The sequence below is a fragment of the Acyrthosiphon pisum genome, chromosome A1, assembly GCF_005508785.2.
Source record: "Acyrthosiphon pisum isolate AL4f chromosome A1, pea_aphid_22Mar2018_4r6ur, whole genome shotgun sequence".
In the NCBI taxonomy this organism is placed as follows: domain Eukaryota; kingdom Metazoa; phylum Arthropoda; class Insecta; order Hemiptera; family Aphididae; genus Acyrthosiphon; species Acyrthosiphon pisum.
This window is the reverse complement of record NC_042494.1, coordinates 17,068,152-17,090,311: the sequence shown is the minus strand read 5'-3', so window position 1 is coordinate 17,090,311 and position 22,160 is coordinate 17,068,152. Positions and strand designations below refer to the sequence as shown.

General features: G+C 31.5%; 3 protein-coding genes across 5 annotated transcripts in view; 1 reads left to right on the top strand and 2 right to left on the bottom strand.

Annotated features, from left to right (window-relative positions):
- LOC100163858 (guanylate cyclase 32E) overlaps positions 1–22,160 on the bottom strand; it is a 116,871-nt gene that overhangs the window by 11,652 nt on the left and 83,059 nt on the right. For both annotated transcript variants that reach the window (XM_029486742.1, XM_029486743.1), the window contains exons 8-12: positions 14,145–14,290; positions 10,705–10,849; positions 10,544–10,634; positions 9,324–9,511; positions 79–258 (exon numbers count right to left, since the gene is read on the bottom strand). In XM_029486742.1, coding sequence (XP_029342602.1) covers positions 79–258; positions 9,324–9,511; positions 10,544–10,634; positions 10,705–10,849; positions 14,145–14,290 — 750 coding nt within the window. The remainder of the gene's footprint in view (positions 1–78; positions 259–9,323; positions 9,512–10,543; positions 10,635–10,704; positions 10,850–14,144; positions 14,291–22,160) is intronic.
- Positions 1,780–6,641, bottom strand: LOC107882786. Of its 2 annotated transcripts, XM_029486744.1 has the most exons (7): positions 6,015–6,641; positions 5,842–5,937; positions 5,671–5,763; positions 5,331–5,593; positions 5,161–5,253; positions 4,990–5,082; positions 1,780–4,279 (listed from the first exon to the last, which is right to left on the bottom strand). In XM_029486744.1, exon 7 carries the CDS (start codon positions 4,233–4,235, stop codon positions 1,818–1,820), a length of 2,418 nt encoding a protein of 805 aa, XP_029342604.1. In that variant the 5' UTR covers positions 4,236–4,279; positions 4,990–5,082; positions 5,161–5,253; positions 5,331–5,593; positions 5,671–5,763; positions 5,842–5,937; positions 6,015–6,641; the 3' UTR covers positions 1,780–1,817. The 2 variants fall into 2 exon arrangements, with proteins under 2 accessions (XP_029342604.1, XP_029342605.1); XM_029486745.1 differs by having other exon boundaries at positions 5,842–6,641.
- On the top strand, positions 21,082–22,154 carry LOC107882789. The gene is made up of 2 exons (XM_016801707.2): positions 21,082–21,892; positions 21,958–22,154. The coding sequence occupies exons 1-2, from the start codon at positions 21,170–21,172 to the stop codon at positions 22,027–22,029; spliced, it is 795 nt and encodes a 264-aa protein (XP_016657196.1). The 5' UTR covers positions 21,082–21,169; the 3' UTR covers positions 22,030–22,154.

The window sequence follows — 22,160 nt, the reverse complement described above, 5'->3', positions numbered from 1 at the left end:
AACGGATGTTTGTGTTTTGTAATTAAAGCAATATCAACTAATATTTATTTATTCGCATATGATTTAAATATTACTTACCACTTTAAGTTCTTTTTTCATAGCTCTAGTAATATCAATGGACTTCTTTTTCACGTTTTTGATGGCGAACACTCGACCTTTATAAATGCCGACTGCGGTGAATATTGATGAGTAACGAAAATCCGCATCCGGGTTAGAGCTTAAAGAGACTTGACTAGTCCGAATCAATGGATGCAAAGCCTTAAAAATACGTGATGAAAATATTATTGTTTAACGCTTTTAACCATTTATTAAGAACAGCGTGCTGCTATCTAACGGTTACTTCCGTTATGTTTAGCCGTAGGGTTGATTTTAGAAAGTTTATCGCTCGTGCACATAATATTATTTTGTTTAAAGTGCCTACTGCTAGATTACGCCTTACATTTGACGACCGTAAACGGATACGCTATCCATGACGTAATCTCGTGAAAATTAGTAAATGTTTTGAAATAAGAATAAAATGACTTTCAAGATGGGTACGCCTATGTCATATTAGCTCTCCGTTGGGCGTGCCTGGCGCATTTAATACGTCCGTGCTGAGCAGTGAATCATTGTGAAGATGATTCAAAGTTCAAAGTTCAAATCATCGAGACGCACATGTGACGAGATGCTCGATTTTAAATCGATGTATTAGGTGTAGAAAACATTGCTCACTCGTTCGGTATTGCTATTAAGTGTACGTACAACACTTATGATATTTAATTTCATAACAATATAATTGAGACACCTCCGTGAATATTAACGCAAACAGACTATACGATCGTAATAATATTGTAATAACACATATTGTGCGTTCAGATGTACCGTGGATGCGGTTTTATATTGTTTACCGTGACCGATGAATCAATAGAACTATCAATAGGTAATATATTATATTATAATACGAGGTAGGTATAGGTATAAGAAATAATGCACGGAACAAACCTTTGAATAATAATGCTAAGTGAATGTCTTAATTATATCAAAGAAAAAACTCTTACAATTTGTTTATCGACTGCCGTCTCAATAATTCCGCGCGATTTTCTCGGTTTACCACTTAATCGTAAACTCCTCAGACAGGGGCGGAGTGGGAACCAAATCCAGGCCGGGAGTTTAAAATTTATCCAGGCCACCCTCCAAAAATTTTTTTCTCGCTGCGCTCGAATGTGGTTTTTCTATTCACCTATTTCATAACTATTATATAAGTAGATTTAATAGCAATTTTCATTACTACTTTCAGTATTATTAAAGTATTTCAATCACTATTTTGCCATTTCTTTTAACTTCTGTCTTCTAACGCATTATATTAATATCAATGATGGGCATTAACTTGTTAAAAATTTTAAGTTAAGTTAAACATTTTTTAACTTAACTAGTCAGTAATTTTTTTTTTTAACTTATTAACTTATTCAGATACATTATATTCTAATGTAACTTAGCTTTTTATAGTTGATTATCATTATTGGACAAGTAGATTTTTTTTTGTTAACTTTTAAATTTAACTGAAGCCTGAAAGCAATTTAATTGAATTAACTTAACTAGCCAGAGTTAATTATTTTCATTAACTTGCCCACCTTTTATTAATATACTACTAATACCTGAATGTCTGAAAAATAAAATTTGTAGGCATAGTTTAATAGTTGAAACCAACGAAATATTAATAATTAATAATTATATATTGTGTTTTCATGGTTTAGGTATAGTAGGTATAAGGTAATAAGTAATAAATAAATACATAAATTATAAACAATATAATAAAAATGGTTTATACATTTTAACATTTATAATAATAATTTAGATAATAGTTTAGATTTCTCACCAACTGCATTTATGATAATATTATTATCAATTTCCATGAGAATTTTATTTTCAATGGCCATTAGCATAAAAGACTCAAGATGTTCATTGGTCATTGAATTTCTCAGCCTGTTTTTTAAATATTTCAATGTTGAGAATGACCTTTCACAAGCAACTTGCGTAACAGGGAGGGTTAAAATATATTGATATGCTATAGTTAATGTCGGGTAAGCATTTGCAAATAAATTATATTTAATTAAAACATTATAACAACATATTACACAGTTCTTACAACTCTTGTTACACGGTTTCCCAATATCTGTACTCTCTAGATCTTCATTTTCAGAGTCACTTCCATTCCCATATGATTGTTCATTATATTCCTCATCAACAGATTTTTTTAAAAAATGCCATGATTTTCCAAAATTAAGAAGTTCATCAGACAGGTTGTTTTTTATTTCATTTTCACTTAAATTATCATCAATAAATGGTTTAATTTTGTGTGATAATTTTGTTAATGAATCAGTCGGAAGTCCACTTTTAAATAAATTGAAATTTGATGGAGATAACAATGATAGGTCAATCAACAAATCATTATTATTTGAAAACCGTTTATTCATGCTTTCAATAATAGTGTCCAACACTCTGTTGTAAATTTCTATGGTAAATTTTTTTTCTTCTTCTACAATTGGTTCATCGTTGCTTTCATAATCTGCCATTTTTCTTTTCTTAGCAACACGTTTGACTTCAAATTTACTCTGAATCTTTTCAATTTCTAGATCTTCGCTAGATTCATCAATTCTTTTTTGTATCTCATCATTCATTTTAAGAATAAACTCTTCGCTAACTTGCATTGTGTTGTTCATATTTCTCTGAATCTTTTTAAGCTCGTTTAATGATCCCTTCACCATTTGAACACATTTATGTAAATCTAATCCAGATGTCTGCAAATATCTAGATAAAGGCCCTGTTATTGAAAATATATTCATATACAGATGCGCGATTAAGATAGTTTCATACTTTAATAATGGAGTTAATAAGTTACTTGCTTTTGATCGAATATCAGGTTTAAACGATTCATTTTTGGAAATTTTAGAAAGTGCAATAATTAAATCTGGATACATGACATTGTCAAATTTACCATAACTTCCAAAAATTCTATTTACAGCTGTTTGTTTAGCAGTCCACCTTGTGTCTGAAATAGATTGCAACCGTTTGTGACGTATGTTTTCATGTTCATTTTCGCTAATATCTCTCCATATGTTCATTCGTTGATACGATTCTTTGAAAAACACTGAACATGCATTGATCAAAGAAAAGAAATTAGCCACACGAACTGGATTCTTAGTGGCATCGGTAATTACTAAATTTAATACATGGCTGAAACACCATACATGTATCTGTTCAGGAGCGACTTTGCTCAACCATGCAGTAAAGCCATTATAAACACCTTGCATGTTAGCTGCTCCATCTGTAGCATTACCAATGCATTTTTCTGGGTCAACTTTGACTTCTTCTAAGGCACTTTGCAATAATTCCATCATTCCTTTACCAGTGGAATCAGAACAGCACTTCACTGCAATTAATTTTTCATTTATTGTCCCATTGGTAACATACCTTAAGACAATTGAACACTGATCCATTACAGTGATATCTTGTGTTGTATCAATCAAGACCGAAAACATTTGGGCTTTACTAATTTGACTAGATATTGTTTGCTTGATTATTGAAGAAATTGTTGATATTACATTGCTAATTGAATAATGACTTAGAAGCGATACAAAATTTCCTCTACCTTTAGAACCTTGCAAATGCATTTTTTCACTTTTGTTTATAATATTATTGATGTGTTCATTTAATACAGCATCATATTTGCTTATGAGTATAATCATTTCTAAAAATGTTCCATGATCCAGTGTTGGATCTTTAAGAAAGTATGCCGCTTCATTTCGTTTTCCACGGACACTTAAGCCACGCTTTCCTATTACCTTACATACTTCAATAATTCTTTCAAGAACTTGTCTATTTTTTTTTACTTCTTCTCTTAGTTGATGCATCTGATTTTCCATTAATAAAGAACCAACATCTCTCTTTTGGCTATGCATAAAATAAGCTTCACAACATTGGTTATGCACCTTACTATTTTCATGTTCAGAAATCCTTTGATAAATGTGTTTCCAATCACACATTCCATAAGTAAATGGATTCTTATCAATAGAAAAAGCCAAACAAACTGAACAAAACATCTTAACATTTGTCTCATCATATGTACACCAGGTTCGAATGGTTTGATTTTTTCTATAAAAAGCTTTTCTACTTACAAATGGCAGAGTGGAATCATCATGTGGTTGAACTGGATGAATCTTGAAAAAATATTCTAGTGTATGATACTTTGGTTTCATAAAATTTGATGCAGTATTTTCAACGATGGTATCTTTGTTCAGTACTATAAGAAATTCAAAGAATAATTATTATTGTTATTAAATGATTACAACAATTTTTTAGCTGAGTAATTAAATTTATTTTTAATGTTTATTAACTGTTTGGTAAAAAATTGATATAGATATAGATGGTAAAGTTACATAATTATAATTTACACCTTAGATTTTAACAGAAAGGAGTATAAATTGACCAACCTATTAAGAATCATAAACTAAAATGACATAAAAGTATAAAAACTATAATACATCTTGACCCACCAAATTCAACAATTTTGAATTGAAGAGCCTATAAAGTGTCCATAGGCGTGCGCACAGAACCAAAAACGACAATGGCTCTAATTATTAATTAAGTGTAAATTAAATTATTAAATTTATTGAGGAATTCAAAAATGTCGTTCCTTTTAAACGTCGATTATCATTATAAGATTGTACAATATCTATACCTATATTGTTATGTAATACTTATTAGAATGAATTATAAAATAAAATATATATTTTTAGTGCATTTGATATCTTTAAAACATTTGTATGTATCAATAATTATTGTTTTCAAAATTATTGTGGGCCCTAATTTTTAGTGTGCATCCCCGGAACCAAAAGTCTGCGCACGCCTATGATTGTGTCCACTCCTGAAATACACTGACACTTATTTTTATCTACATTATTACAAAATAATTACAAATTTACAAAGTTAAAATTACTATACCGTCTATACCTGTTATAGGGGTCCCTGAAGTACTAGGCAAATTAACATTATCACAATTTAAAGAGATGTTAGATTCTAAATCATTACTGTTTGATGTTTGATCTGAAAGAAATTGAATTAAATTAATACGAGTACATTTTATTCAAAATATTGTTTTAATATAAGAACAAGATAAATTACCAATGAGGATATGCTCTGAAGTACTAGGCAAATTAACATGATCACAATTTAAAGAGATGTTAGATTCTAAACCAGTACTGTTTGATGTTTGATCTGAAAAAAATTAAATTAAATTATACAAGTACATTTTATTCAAAATATTGTTTTAATATAAGAACAAGATAAATTACCAATGAGGATATGCTCTGAAGTACTAGGCAAATTAACATGATCACAATTTAAAGAGATGTTAGATTCTAAATCATTACTGTTTGATGTTTGATCTGAAAAAAATTAAATTAAATTATACAAGTACATTTTATTCAAAATGTTGTTTTAATATAAGAACAAGATAAATTACCAATGAGGATATGCTCTGAAGTACTAGGCAAATTAACATGATCACAATTTAAAGAGATGTTAGATTCTAAATCAGTACTGTTTGATGTTTGATCTGAAAAAAATTAAATTAAATTATACAAGTACATTTTATTCAAAATATTGTTTTAATATAAGAACAAGATAAATTACCAATGAGGATATGCTCTGAAGTACTAGGCAAATTAACATGATCACAATTTAAAGAGATGTTAGATTCTAAATCAGTACTGTCTGATGTTGGATCTGAAAGAAATTAAGTTAAATTAATACAAGTACATTTCATTCAAAATATTGTTTTAATATAAGAACAAGATAAATTACCAATGAGGATATGCTCTGAAGTACTACTAGGCAAATTAACATGATCACAATTTAAAGAGATGTTAGATTCTAAATCAGTACTGTTTGATGTTTGATCTGAAAAAAATTAAATTAAATTATACAAGTACATTTTATTCAAAATATTGTTTTAATATAAGAACAAGATAAATTACCAATGAGGATATGCTCTGAAGTACTAGGCAAATTAACATGATCACAATTTAAAGAGATGTTAGATTCTAAATCATTACTGTTTGATGTTTGATCTGAAAAAAATTAAATTAAATTAATGCAAGTGGCCTACATGACTACATATTTTCATTCAAAATACTAAGCCTCCAAATTACATAAATTAAAAATGATCTATGCACTTACCTTCAGAACCTGTATGTACAGTCATCAATTGACTATCTTTCCTACCAATCACCTTAGTATGTGTACCTTTTAGAAAAAATGAATCTAATTGATTACATTTTTCAGCACATTTTGCAAGTAATTTCTTGTTTTTTTCGCGATCTCTTTCTGCTCCTCCTTTCCTTTTTTTATTCATAATGATATTACGATATTATCAATATACGATCAATAATATAAAAACTTGAATTTTCATTAGAGACTAATAGAAAGTAAACTAATTAACATGTTAACAACAACTGGATTAATAAAAAAAAAAAACGTGGATAAACGACACTATCGACACGCTTAACACTAAGTGATCAGTGTACAAATATCAAATACTAATGACTAATTTCTTTGGGTTTATTACAGATATTATTTATAAAAATAACAATGACGAAAGTAAAGGGACCAATAATACAAAATTAATATGTATTATCATTAATATTGATTATATTATTATAAATACTAGTATTTTAGACATTATTAGTATTATTAGACATTAGTTATTAATAGCCATTAGGCATTGGCGCATTGCTATATTCGTCGCCACTCTGCAGTCCTACTACAGTCTACAGGGTACAGATAAACAACTTGCCGGTTCAACAGGCGGAAATGCGTCGCATCTGGGTGTCATATTATAAAAATAACCAGCCTATATCAATATAATATTGCTTTAATTTTATGTCTATATTTATGTACCAAATATTTTGTAATTTTATATCCAAAGATCGATTGTATACGATTGTACGAGGCTATTACAATGTTCTATTATTACATTAATAATATTTGTAATACAATAGTTTAATAGACACACATTTTTGACGCATTTAGCATTTAGCATTAACTAATGTTTTTGTAAATTAAATTAAATTAAAAAAAAAAAAATCCAACAAAATGGCCAGGCCACCAGGCCATAGTATGGTCCAGGCCATCTGGAAAATTCCCATTTCCAGACCGGCCACTCCGCCCCTGTCCTCAGATTATAACGGTCAAAAGGGAATTTCGTACGGTCGCATAAACTTTATGGATCCGGTCCAAAATTCGAATAAGTCGCAGCACGCAAACGTAATCAAAACTCCGACGGTTTAAAGACGTCCATTATCTATAACGTTCGCGCTGCTATTTATATTTTCATCGACAAAGTGTTTTGCAATAATATATTATATTTTTTATTGCCCATTCCTATCGTTCCGGGAGTTCACGTGGTTTTTTAATCGAACGGTTTAAAAATCATAACATTTGGATAGACTAACGCCATCGATTCGTGTCCCGAATGCCGTATATAATATCCAAGGTCTTTTGCCAGAGAATCAATAAATAAAAACATAAAAAAATCCCTTATAATACAATGCTTTATAAACGGCGAACAGATCTAAATCGAGTTACTTTTAGAAACGCTCGAACTAGACCACATTATCGGAACACTCTAGTTTGTCGGCCATAATAATATTATTGTAAATTGTTACACACGTACTACCGCTGATTTGTTTTAGTGTTATTGAAAGTAACTTAATTTTAGAGTTTTGAAAGCTATCCCGTTAGAATGTTGCATACCTACGATATAAGTATACGTCATATGCATCTGAGTGTAATGTTCAGTAGGACAAATGTTAAATAAAGTATACGTACAGATGTATCTGCGGGACATGTGTTTTACATATTATTATTATGTTGCTTTTTTTCCTTTCCAAACGAAATGATAAAATATGGTCAAACAAACAATAATGTATACATTTTATTTAAATTAAAAAAAAAAATAAATTGCATAATATATAGGCACAACTCGAAATGAAAACTCAATTATATATCATTTTAAATTAATTGTACCGTTTATAGTGTACGGATACAGTGAGTATATACTAATCAACGATAAAAAGATAAATATATTTATATAGGAGAAAGTATTTTTGATTAAATAATATATTAAAAAAACTCTACACAGCATGTTTTTTTTATCATTATTATTAGTTATATTATTATACCAATTTAAAATATTTGAGAAAAGTAAATTAAAAAAGTCATTAATATGATAATACGAGCGTCAAATAATAAGCTGAGTAATTTTACATCGTGTTATTAAATAATATAATCAGTAATTACGTAACACATATACTTTTAATTATGTTAATTATTCAAAAAAAAAAAGAAGATGTTTATCGATCCGTGCAGTGTAGCATATTCTAGTCACCAATATTAAAGTCATCATATAGGTAAACATGATAATATTATACTAAATTTTATTTAAAACGTCGTGTTATTTTTGTACGACTCAACATAAAAATAAAAATTTATGTTTTTGAAATTTGAAATTTCTCAGAGCTGTTTTGTGTCTCATAAACGTTCATCCGTTAATCATATTATTGATTACATTCAAAGACCACAAGCGGAAATCGGGGATGAGGACTTGTCCCCTCAAAGGATTCAACTAGTGGGCTTAACCTCTCCCCTAAAATATAAAATAAGTATTTTATTCTTTTAACTACATATCATCAGTTATATTACACAAGTCACAAATAATAATCATAATAGTTATTTGAACAATTTGTCTTAAAAATCCTTCAAATAATATTATGCAAAATACACATATTTGTATACATTTACTACTCAGCTATATTATTTTCTACGTCCAATATGCGGGTATGCGCAATTATTGGTGTAACACCCGAACGACCCAAACTCTGATCGCTACAGTTGCATAATAATATGTCTAAGACCTAAGCCAAGAGTATTATTTTTTTCTTGTATTCTTATACAGAATAATAATATTGTTTACTAAAATAATATAATATAATAAGGACCGATTTGTAATCCGAACGAATGAACCCCTACTCTATACCCCCCCCCCCTACTGTGATGTCTATGATATTATATTAGATATATATATATTGCGTCAAAGCGGATTTCACGCCGCCTATACGTTGTTCTACCCTCGGGGGAATGAAAACGATAAGGGCGCGTTCCCGAGGCGAGAAATAAAGAGAGAGAGAGAGAAAAAAAATGTTTCATTGAATTTCGAAATCCTTTTCCCACAAAACAATGCGATCGTCGGAGACGGTGTCGGCGGAATTTTCCCCGCTGATGCTCACTCTGGATATCTTCGACGAGGTGCTGCTGTTCTCCGTGTCATTGATCTCGATGTCCTTGTAGTCGACCTTCCACAGCAGGCTGTCCAGCTCCTGTTCGTACTTCCAGTTCCTGTAGAACACCAGCGAGATGACGGCCAACACCAGCAGCAGCGTCCCGGCCACGATCGACAATATTTCCGCAGTGTGCGCTGAAAAGGTCATTACATTGACGATATTGTAGGCTATACCAAACTATGATAACAATATAATATCGTGGTCGTGCCCAGTGGCGCCGATCTCCTGCAAAGTCGAGTGGCGACGAGTGTGCAAGATTAAATACACCGGAGCCTTTTTTTTTTTTTATCGAGTGGGTGTGTGGGTGTGACGTTTCTTGTATCGATCATTTTCTATAGTTTCGATAGATAAAAAAGTTTCAAGTGTATATTATTACTTTTATAATACATTATATTATTTCTGGAGTGCGTGGGTAAGTAGAAATTTTTTTTTCACCCTGGTGATTTAAAATCAGATCGGCGCTAACTGCAGGTCGTCCCATTTTATAAGTAGTTATAGCTCTAGAGCTGTGAGTCTATAACGTGGTTAATGCGTTGTTTTTATTTTTATTTTTCCTATGAAGAAGAAATTAAAATATGGACCAAAATTGTCTTTGGTTGTTTAAAGTGCATATTTTATACGAAATTCTGATTTGCATATTTCTTCGAATATTCTGATTTAAGCATATTTTTGCATATTTTAATAGTTATATTCTTAATATGTATACCACAGCAATATTGACAAAAAAAAATAATGTTATTTTCGTATAAAAAATGTTTTATTTATTTTTATTTTTATTATTATCATTATTATTTCTATATTTAAATAAAGGTTTATTTAACACATCTCGTTAATCTTAGGTAACTTTAATTATTAACTATTTTAAATTTTATTTTCTCTTTTTAAATTTAAAATTCACGATTCCGTATATTTTCACACGTTTAGATCATGCTGACTTAATTCATGTATACTTCACCAACCTTCGGTAAATGAACAAGCGGTCGTTTTCAGTGCACTAAAACGTACAGCCTATAGCTGATTACTACTACCAATAACGAGCTGTAATCACCGCGGTATAATAATTATTTTTTAGGCCCTATAGCTGATAATTGTGTTAGTTTCGATAATTCATCCTATTAACAGATATTAGTAATATAATATTATAATGTAAAATGTTTGTAATTTACTGATGCACTTCTGGCCGCGATACCCGCAAGCTGGTTCGGCCACGGGAGGTTTCCCAGAAATCCATTCGACGTTCACCACCAACGTCAACTCCTGTATAAATAATGCGTTTCGTTTCTTTTTTCGTTTTCAATTACGTAACGAAATAAATAAAGACGTTTACCGGGTTTTTGGTTAAATTTCGGGGCTTAGCGAATCTACCAGCTGGAAATAAGCCATATCCTTTGGAGGCGTCAGATTGCCGTTGCCGTGACACCAATGTATAATTTCCTTCCGCGTCACCGTTTTCGTCCATGTACACTCCGTATCTACACAAAGCATGCAATATATATTATAATAATAAATTGCTCAAAATTTCGCTTAGAAACACTTAAATAAATTGTATAAGATGATACTGCATACGAGAATAAACCATAAATCTACCGTTGCAACGAGACCATATTATTATTATTAATACTACACATAATAATATTATATATTATAAATATATTTACAGTTGATAAATTTGGAAAGCACGTTGCTTATAATAGTTTTGTAAACGAGCAAAATAAATTCACTTCTCACTATTACATCGAATCGAATCATCACCATTTACCTAATTGCGTATCACGCATGAGTACAACTGCACTTTTGCCATCATATTTACAAATAAATAGAAATGCTGATAAAAGAGTTAGGTCATGGCATTGAGGTGTGTGGCATTTGAGTTTTTGCAATACATTAAATTTGCAAACAATGATAAATCAACTGGATTGGAAAAAAAATAAGAACACATCATCCGTAATACTGAAACTACTGTGGAAATGAAAACATCATTTTTCAAATTACGAACTTATTATACTAAATTTCCAATTCCGAGTTAGGTACTTGAAACACCTTAGACCCTCTACCAGAAAAATTATCCACATAAAAAAATTACAGGCACTTATCAAAACAACACACTCACAAATGGTTACCCACATCAAATTGATTTCGATTAGATACCTAGCAAAAAAAATTACGATTTGATAGTCCATTATGCGTACGAGTTGTATTGCATCATAGTATCTATTCCTTCATTCTATATTAAACGGTTTCTGAATTTCATAGTTTCGACTAAAATATTTTATTAGAATGGAAATATCATTATCGTATATATATTTATCGTAAAAACGAAGTAAAAAGAGCTTTAAGCCTATTACTTACATTGAAGTCAACGTAATCGTTTTTCTGCTGACCCTTGGAAAATAAGGAAACCCATTTTTGGTCCTATTTCAATTTGTTATATATGACGGAAGAGATAATAGAAACTGTGTGAAAATAAATCAATATAACATACTTTAAATCATATTATTATATTTTACTATACCTATAAGAGATTAACAATTTCTACAATTGATATTGGCGTACCTAGTGGTTTTGATCGCCTGTTTAGCCAAATATCGAAATATAAGAACGACAAGATTTAAAGCGTTATAATATATACTTAGAAGGCGTGGGCTCCTGGAGCAAATGCATAAATTACCAACACCCACGACACCTAAGGCTCTGCGTACTTAACACAACCAGGTCAGTGCCGTTATTAACCAAAATTCTGTGTAAGGTATTCATTACATCGGTATTCATTACGCCTACAATTCGTTATATTGTGCGTATACAATATGACGTGTTTTATTAAATTCAAACACGTGGAAAAATATTTTTAATTTAGTCTTTCGAACTTGAATGTAGTAAAATTAATTAAATTATTTTACCACGATATAGAAGAAGAAAAAAAACTTTATAGTTATAAATTATAATATTGAAGGGATTTATTGTTATCTGTTAATAGTATCCGTTGACATCAGTACTCAGAATAATTTAGCAAAAAGGTGTGAGTAGACTGGATCAATGATATTATAATTTAATTTATTCTTATTTAATGGCGAGCCAAACTCGCATGATGAACTTACGTAATATTAAACGAAAAAAAGGTCCGACTAAATTCCAAACGCACGCAACATTATTGTTATAAAAAAAAATGTAATGGCCATTGTCAGAGCATCTCACCGATAATAAACAGCAAAAAACAACTATAAAATCTGATAAAAACTAAATAGTGTAGTGTAGTTAACTAAACTAAAGCTATATTATACTTACGAAGAAATGTAAGTACGAATGTGCTACAACATGTATATCGTATACGATAAACGTACGTGCCAATTCCAACAATAGTAAACACAAGACACACGATTTACAATAGTGACAATTTTATTTCGATAAGAGACACTATTATAATAGTTTTTCGAAAAATAAGCTAGAAAATAGTTTGAAAAAAACTTATTAGCAACAGTCAGAGGTTCTATCACATAGATAATAACTATAATAGGGATTTTAATGACCTAAAAAATCCTGACACGTAAAAATATAAAAAAATATACTGCGCCATGAATAATACCTATATAGAGAAATGTTTAAAAATGTATTTCTTAGTTTTAAAAATGATTTAATGGAAACGTGTTGAACAATGATGGTTTTTTTTTCAGAAGACTATCTGTAACACCTCAGACAATAAAATAGAAGTATTGTTATAGCCTCTTTAATTATTTGTAGATATGAAATCGTGGTCGTTGAGTATTGCATATTATAATATCTACCTCAAGGTTTCACACAATGTGACCACTAATATGTTGTTAAAAGTTCAATAAAATTGTTTTTTAAAATTTAAAAATTAGAAACTAGAAATACACACTCACTCTTTATGTGATTTACATACTTATTAAAAAAAAATAGATTAACTTATTTTTAAACTGAGTTAAATTTATAATTTGTTAACTGTTAACTTTTAACTTATCGATCTTGTGTTCACTTAACTTAACTTGAGTTAATTATTTTCATTAACTTGCCCACCTTTGCCTGTACGGACTAGAATTGTATTCATCACACACGACTGATTCGGTTGAGCGAGACGACATACACGTACTGACTATATTATTATAATATTATAACCAATAACTGAATTCGGATGGCAAAATAAATATTTATCGCGTTCGCGTGCAGTGTGAATTGTAAAAGCAGCGAACCGTGTCGCTGCAACGAAAAATTGTTGCAAGTACATTATTATTATGACGTGTTTTTATATACCCGAAAAACATTTTTTGTCAAACCGTAAAACGTCTAGGTAGGTAGGTATATAAATAGAACGTGTAATATTTCAGCAGACCAATTTCCGGTTGAAATTTTAAATTTTCTCATGTTTTCGGGAGAACGCGTGGGGAAAAGACGTAGTAGATGCAATCAAATATATAGAAAAAACAAAAATAACATGCTATGTTGTTGCGTGTTCTTTTAAAAAAGTATTTTCACGGTCCCTATCATTAAACTTCATTTCGTTCGGTATAAAGTTGAAAATTATTATTTATTCGTTATAGGGTAATAATATAATACATAAAATATGTTATGAAACATGTCATCCATGAAGAATAAATAAAAATATTCAGTATATTTTGTGACGGTCAGAAGTTTTAAAAAGCACGTATCTTGTATAGTTTTCGTATATAGAAACATCTTGCGCGCGATTTTTTCTCTATGAAACTTTCACGATACAAAACTAATATTTTTTACTTTTTAACGTGTTCTGCTTACCCCAATGCGCTTTTGTAGTGTGAACCTTTGAATTTGGCCATCATGGCCGAACCATTCCTCGGATCATCACCGCACTCGATCATCTCCAGCACGCATCTCGCATACAAATGAACGGCGTCGTACAGATACGCTGCCTCGACAGAAATCTATAAAACATTATTATTGCCATGATCAAAAGACGATTTGCTTTTAATAATATTTTTCCTTTTTTTATCAATAAAATTGATTTATTTCATAATCATAAATAATATTATTGTTGTTTACAAGTTGTGTGCTAGCTGCTTATTATAGGCGTATGCAGTATGCACAGATGTGTGTTATGGCATCCACTTCAGCGGACAGGGGTGGATTTAACAAAAATTAGTCATAGTCCGCGGATTCAGCTTAATCGTTAATGTTGTCAAAAATCAATTTCGACAAATAGTGTTTGTATTTTTTCTAATAAAATATACTTAGTGATGAGTTGTGACATTATCAGATTACAATTTAATTTCATAATAATATTAGCACAGGGCAAAATGTCATCATCATTTAACTAGGGCTATGTCACTAATTTCAAACACCTAAATATTATGCTATTATACCATAGTTTATGTTTATATTTTTATAGGCCATAGTACCAATATTTCTATTTATTCCAAACCAAGTTTGGTGAAAATGTAATCCAGAAACCACGCGAAACAAGCGAAATTAAACGCGATGACTATGACTTTTATAAATCAAGAATTAGCATAGCAGTCAAATCCCAAAGACATTATTGATGAGTTTAAGGATCAACATCCTTTCGTCTGAAGAATAAAACTTAATTAAAACTTATTATTATTTAAAATTTAAAATTGTATTTCACATGTAGCCATGTAGGTACACGTTGCTATTTCTTAATATACATAAATGTATAAAAGTTAATAGAAAATTGTGGTTCCAGTTCTTTTCAAACAAGTTACCTATGCATACAAAATATTACGAGTTATGGAAGAGTTATTTTTATTTAACTATTGAGCTAGGCACCTGTTTCAAAAATATTGGTATTCGCTGCGAAAAAATTTTGCGCACGCTTGTTTATGGGTAACTATTTCAAATTCAAAGTTTACATTTACAATTATAACACATAATAATATACAATATAATAATATTATATCAACTGTAAATCCGGATATCCGGAAATGCCATCATGGTCATTATCACACTCGCCGGAGACATTTCATTCGATATGGACGTACTGCAATTATTATACGGATAGCACTCGACAATGATAGGCACCATAGTGTAAACAAACATACAACAAAAACGTACGCATGTTAATTTACTCATTAACAACCGTGTACACCCACTTGATTTATTTTCCCATAAATAAACAATGTTAATTAAAAGTAAAAGATGGTTTACAAGATAGCCGTTCGCTTAGGTTACACGCTTATATACTGCGCGATATAAACACATTATAGCCAACTGTTTTGGATTTATTACTTTCGATATATGGCTAGCTATAGGTACTGAAATATTTGAAAGTGAAACATCGTCCAACGTGTGTGTGTCTCGTGGTAATCATTATACCCAAGCGTCTAATTGGTTCGCCATTTGTAATCATTTGAACAACCCACGCGGCAGGGTTCGACACGCATAAATCGGTAACATGTTGAGCGAAAACGTCATAACAGTTGTAGCCGATGTCGTCCGTATTGTCTTGTGAGTGCGCCTAAAGTGTGCCTTCTGAAGTGTTGTCATCATACCACCAAAACGAGCACGATGCCGATCCGCGCAGACGACGAGACCTACAATAACGTTACGCCAGTCGCGTTTTTTATTGCCACAGCTGGAAACAACTATACTGCCTATAGTGATACTGATCGCCGGGATAATTTCACGATATTTTATTACGGCTGTATCACAATAATACCCGCGGACGACGATAGACATGGCGTACAAACAATAATAATGTATTATAAAGTGGTATGCCATTAAATACGTTCGATCGCGCACTAATCACTGCAGCAGCAGCAGCTGAGTGAAAGAGAATAATATATATATATATATATATAAAGGTACACAGTTGGCGGCATTATTCAAATAAGGTCGAGCATAATGCGCCGGATGGATAAAAAAATCTATTAAATCGTGAAAAAAAAATACGCGATCGTGTACGACGTATATCTATACTCGTAAATATTATGTCTGGACGTGATTAGCGCTGCGCGTGTGTGAACCATCGGAATGGGCTATGGCGTATACCCGAAGCTGAGTGTAGCACTACAATTTTAGACTGACCGCTGCACAACCCATGTGCACATTCGGTACCGGGTAATAGGTATAGCATTATTATTATTATTATTATTATTATTGTTTTTATTATTTCTACGACAGCAGTTATCGATAAAATACGCACGGATACGGTCAATTGCGCAGTACCTCTAAAACGGCATAATATAATATAACAGTTCTGCCGTATCGATGTGGATCAATGGCGGTATTATGGCTGGTACAGTATGTCCCTATAGTCTCGTCGTATATTATGGGCAACATATATTATAGCTACGTGCCAAATCAATACGTCATATAATATAAATGTGTTATCATAAACGGTAATCGATATGGAGAAAAAACAGTTTAGCGGCATAATATTAATATTTTCAAAAACAAGTTTTTCTTATCATTGTTATCAGTTTTTGTTGAAAAAACCAGATCAACATAATAGAGCTATAATATTATATATGGTGTGGAGATTACAAAACATTCACCTAAATCGCGTGATAAGTGTTTTGAATGTTTTAAATACGGGCCATTTATTTGAATAACTTTTCAAATGGATAACTGTTGAAAAACCCGCAGTTAAATACATACATTGATTTTCCACGGACGAGGTGCCTGCCATATGATATTGGTTGATACTGGACTTTAGGGTCATCCTGTACCTATATATGCACACAAATATTATAACTGGGTACCTATATAATAACAGACAATTGAACTGGAAGGCGGTTTACAGCCGCAGGCCATCGGTAATACACTTAAATATTATTGTTGACCTTTATCTCCACAAATACGCGTTCAAATCGTGTGATATTTTCGGTTCCTATAACGGCAAACGGGTTCCCGTAAATTCGTTTTCTTTTCTTTCGGAAAAATAAAAAATGGCCACACTCGAAATCGTTTTTTTCAACTAAATGAACACGTTTCGGAACGCCTCCCATACAATTTCATATGCAAGTGTGCCTATTGATGTACCAATTTAAGTGTATATAGACATGTTATAATGTTTATACTACGATTATGGACATAATAATATTGTGTTTGGAACAATATCAGGTATATTTCGATTTGAAGTCCCTGTAGATGCATTATTTGAAATTTTATCTACCTACCTAGGAAGATAATGATTTTTAATAATGTATGTGTCGAAATACTCTTTCGGGTGTGCGAGAATGTAACATTCTTAATTTTTGTATAGATACCTATACTACCTACGTATCGTGCAGGCATTTACCACAAAACGTAGGTATTTCGTTAAATCTGTTTGATTTTCCATCTATACGTTGGACTAAACTATAACGCATGATATATAATGGTAATCAGGCGCGTATTTGTTGTGCGTACTACGTTTATACTTGTATCATTATAATATATAATATGTTACGTAGGTAGTGGGTACTAATAAATGGTTGACAGTGCATGGCGGCTTGATTCTGTAAAATAATATCAGCGGAATACGAACGCGACTTTGAGAAAAAAATAGAATCATTATGAATATTAAACATTATTATTTATGAAGGCAATGGCTTGAGTAGGTACCTACGATACCTATAATCGTATCAATAAAGATATGGATTTGATTTTCAATTTAACGTGAAAATTGTCAAAGTTTATAGTTATATTACCTACCTACACTACAGGGATATAAAAAAAGGTTGAGAAACGCGGTTATTTATTATTTGGAAACAAATATTTTTTTTTTTTTTAAAACATTAATATAATATATATATATTTTTAATACTTTACATGAGATACATTGATATATGTGGCAGTTTGTGTTTGGTAGCTTACTATAATTTACATATTATGGTCCAGTTGATCGACCATTGTTGTATAGTATAGGTATTTCGTGTAATATAATATTATATAAATATCCATATTGGCGTTCTAAAAATGTTTATGGGGCGCTGAGGGTGCTTAACTATAAGCTTGATGATAACCGATCACACTCATAAATTATTTTTTTGTTACAAATTGTATTTTGTTACCGATATAAATAAACTATAAATCAACAAAATCAAATATTTTTTCAATACCCACGATAGTTACGAATAATAATAGATAACATATCATACTTGTTCGGGTCCTATCAAATATCAATTCAGAATGTATTAATTGCTATTGATTTCAGATTAAAAAAGTAGAAAAAAGGATAGAGATAACACACCATCCGCATAATAATATATTCAAGCTGTCTAAGCAAAACATAATAAATTACGTTAAAATTAAATTCCTAATTTCATTCAATGACAAAAGACGCTCGTCGTGCGATAATAATAATATATCACCGGTGGATTCACGGCGGGGTGAATAAAATAGTACTATAATCAAACAATTGACGCGCTTTTTTTTTCGTTCTTCATAATTATTATTCGATTGTACACAAACCCGTCGTCATTTTGACGCTTGAATTTCGAACTACAGCACTGTACACAATGATAATTTAAGAACCATATTATTATCATCATTAGGTATCGTTGTATTTCGATGTGAATATATATCTCGTATATACCTATACAGGTACCATCATTACATACCTACCTATACCGTCTGCTGGCTCATATATATATATGATACTTTGGTTTGAGCAACTGCGTTGGCGATAAATCTTAGTCTCAGTCGACGTCGAACGCGGTCCGGACAAAAATCCATCAATCTGCTAATACAATATTCGCGTTATACTTCGCAATATAAAACAAAAAAAAATTGTTTATATATTACAGGAATCTCGTTTTCGTATATAACGGATAATCGTTACGGGAAACGATGAGTCACTGACAATAACCTCGGACTTAAGATATATGACGTATAGACGTCGCGTCTGCTCGAGTTTCACTTTTCGTACGTGTTGAGCGATGATACCTTTATACCTTCAAGTGCACTGTGCATAATAAATTATCAGGTGTATTATATAACATTGTGATTATAATTTATACTGTTTTAACCAGATGAACCAAATAATAGGGTGGCGCATTGTCAAAAAAACGGTATCCTGCAGGTCAGCACAATATTATAATATATTATTCATCGACGGACTCGTCGTTGGTCCGCGATTCGTCGGTATTTCGCTGTTTCGGTATTCGTTTGGCGAACCGTAAAATGATAATATATTATTATATTATAATATCGCGTGGGCACATTATTATAGCTATTTATTTATGGTGTATATGAAAAGGTTCTAAATCGATTTCGCGAAATTGTTCTGCTGCAGTTGGAGAGCAATTTTATACTCCCGGTCGAGGTTAGTTCTGTGTGCGGACAATACCCACCGATAGAACAACTGCTTACTGCACTTTATCATAACCGTCGATTCCATACTACAACACGCGCAGTATTAATTGGAGATGAAATAATGATTTCTACCAAATAATCGTATTATAGTTTAAAACGTTCGCATGCAAAAGACAAACAAGAACTATAGTAATTTGATAAAACTCGAGTAAGGTCAGTACTGTTTTTATTAAAATCAACGGTCAGCTGTTTAACGAGGATTAGAACTTTTCAAAGTTAATATACAGAGAAATCGTCATAAACCATATAGGTATAATAGTCTCTTTATAAATAATACATTTAACGAAAATAGTTTATATTTACCCACATAAATTCGTTGATTTAATCAAGTACAATACTTAATTGCTATACAGACGTTGAAATTATTTTATACTGTACAATATGCAGAACTCATACTGACTTATTTGTACTATCTATAAACAAGTTAGGAATAACACGTTCTTCGAGCTCATCTATATAGTCTTTAGATTTCCGGACTTACTGTGATTCTATACTATTGAATAGAAAATATTATACAGGGATTTATATTGAAATAGTAATTATAGTACATAATTATAATTGAAATACCAAATTATCTTCTCCAATAATAAACTTTATCTATCGACTGACGTCAAATAGCTTATTTATGATTATAAAGCATAATAGAAGGATATAATATCCGATTCGAAAACACTGACCCTTCTGGCTCTCTGTCCCTCTGACCCACTGGCCCTTCCACACCCGCCGATCGCGTACGTACACGGCATATATTTTATCAGTTATCATTTGTTATCATATATTTTTACCACGCCGCCCGATCATGGACTTAATCAACATCGCTCACGTTATCAACACATATTTTTATCACACACATTGAAATTATATATTATTGTTATCATATATTTTTGCCTCAATTATTTTATTATTGTTATCACAGACATACACTATATATTATTTCAAATGTGTTAGGAATACAGGCTTCGTAGATTAGTTGGTTAAAGCGCCGAAATGTAATACGGAGATCGAATCTCTCCGGAGCCTTTTAGCAATTTTTTATTAAAAAATATTCGGTATAATAATTTATATATCATACTTATAATGTAGGTAATGTATTCGAAGCGGAAAAATATATGTCGGTCACGTGTCGGATCGTGTGTTCAAATAAATACAACAACATATTGTCATTAGAACTAGATATTTCCTTATTCAATTAAAAAATATCTTAATAGCCACCACATTAGGTGAACATATCCGTTATTAAAGAAGAATACATTAGTGAATAACAGATATCCGCCGAACGCACATTAAGCCTAATAATTGTCACAGGTATTAACACGTCAATCAAATACCATTCCCACCATCGTAACTAGCACATGCGCACTGTAAAATTTCACCGCTATTAAGCTTCTAGAGACACCGGCAGTCGTTTAGTTCGTCTACTGCCTTAAAAACCATCGTGCACGTATATTTTTCGCTCTGAAAATTGTTGTGAGTTTAAGTGTTTAAACATGGCTGGATCAATCGAAGACAACGCTGCGTTATACAAAAAGAAGACCTTCGCTTATGTACAACCTACACCACCTGCTGAACTCATCGAATCCACAACCTACACGCTCGACTTTACGAACCGTAAGTTTGTACACATTGGTATTGACCCTACTGAACATTTTCAAGTCGCCATCCATTTATTAACATCGTCTCGCCATGTTAATATATCGCCGGATTTTCTTAAACGTATATTCTCTATGATGGGGCATATCTTATCATTCATATTAGATACACCTCAGAAGTGCAAGCGCTTTATATTTTTTGAGACGGAATCTCATAAAATATCTAGTATGGTGTATGGCGGAGAAAATGTGTTGGTGATAGAATCAAAAACTCATAAAGGATGTCGAGTATTGCTAAATCGTGCGGACCTTATTAGCCTTCAATATCTGGAATGGTGCATATTTGAAACGGTTACACGAAAATCAACTATAACACAACCAGTTGTCTTAAAACAATTTGATATGTTTTCAAACTATATCAATGTCGAATTTCACAAATTAAATTCACCGCCGAAAACAACTGCAGAAATGATTACATTCGTCAAAAATTTACACGATGATACTATAATTTCGAATATGCCTAAAAATGACGTCAATCACATCAGTCAAATCAAAATGTATGCTTCAACACAATTAGTCAAACATTGGGAGAAATGCTTCATAAGACCAATGTCGCCAGAGGTAAACCTATAATTAAATCATATGTTTTTTTTTTCATAGTGACATAATTCATATTTTATTTCTAGTTATTGATTTCACCGTTGTCGCCGCCAACACCGTTATCACCACCACCACATTTTTATTGTATAGGGAGCTGACGAGGAAAGAGGTTACAGAGAATTTTCAGCCGGAATTCCTTCACCAGTGGGTCTCGTAGTCGATAAGAACGATAAGCCGATGATTTTCAACCACTCATCAACACCCCAGCCATCAACGAAAAAACCAACAA

Excerpts from the sequence above, each read along its gene's own strand:
- LOC107882789 (XM_016801707.2), top strand. The coding sequence starts at position 21,170 with ATGGCTGGATCAATCGAAGACAACGCTGCGTTATACAAAAAGAAGACC. Across the intron at positions 21,893-21,957 it reads TAAGACCAATGTCGCCAGAG|TTATTGATTTCACCGTTGTC; the intron begins GTAAACCTATAA and ends TTTTATTTCTAG.
- LOC107882786 (XM_029486745.1), bottom strand. The coding sequence starts at position 4,235 with ATGAAACCAAAGTATCATACACTAGAATATTTTTTCAAGATTCATCCA.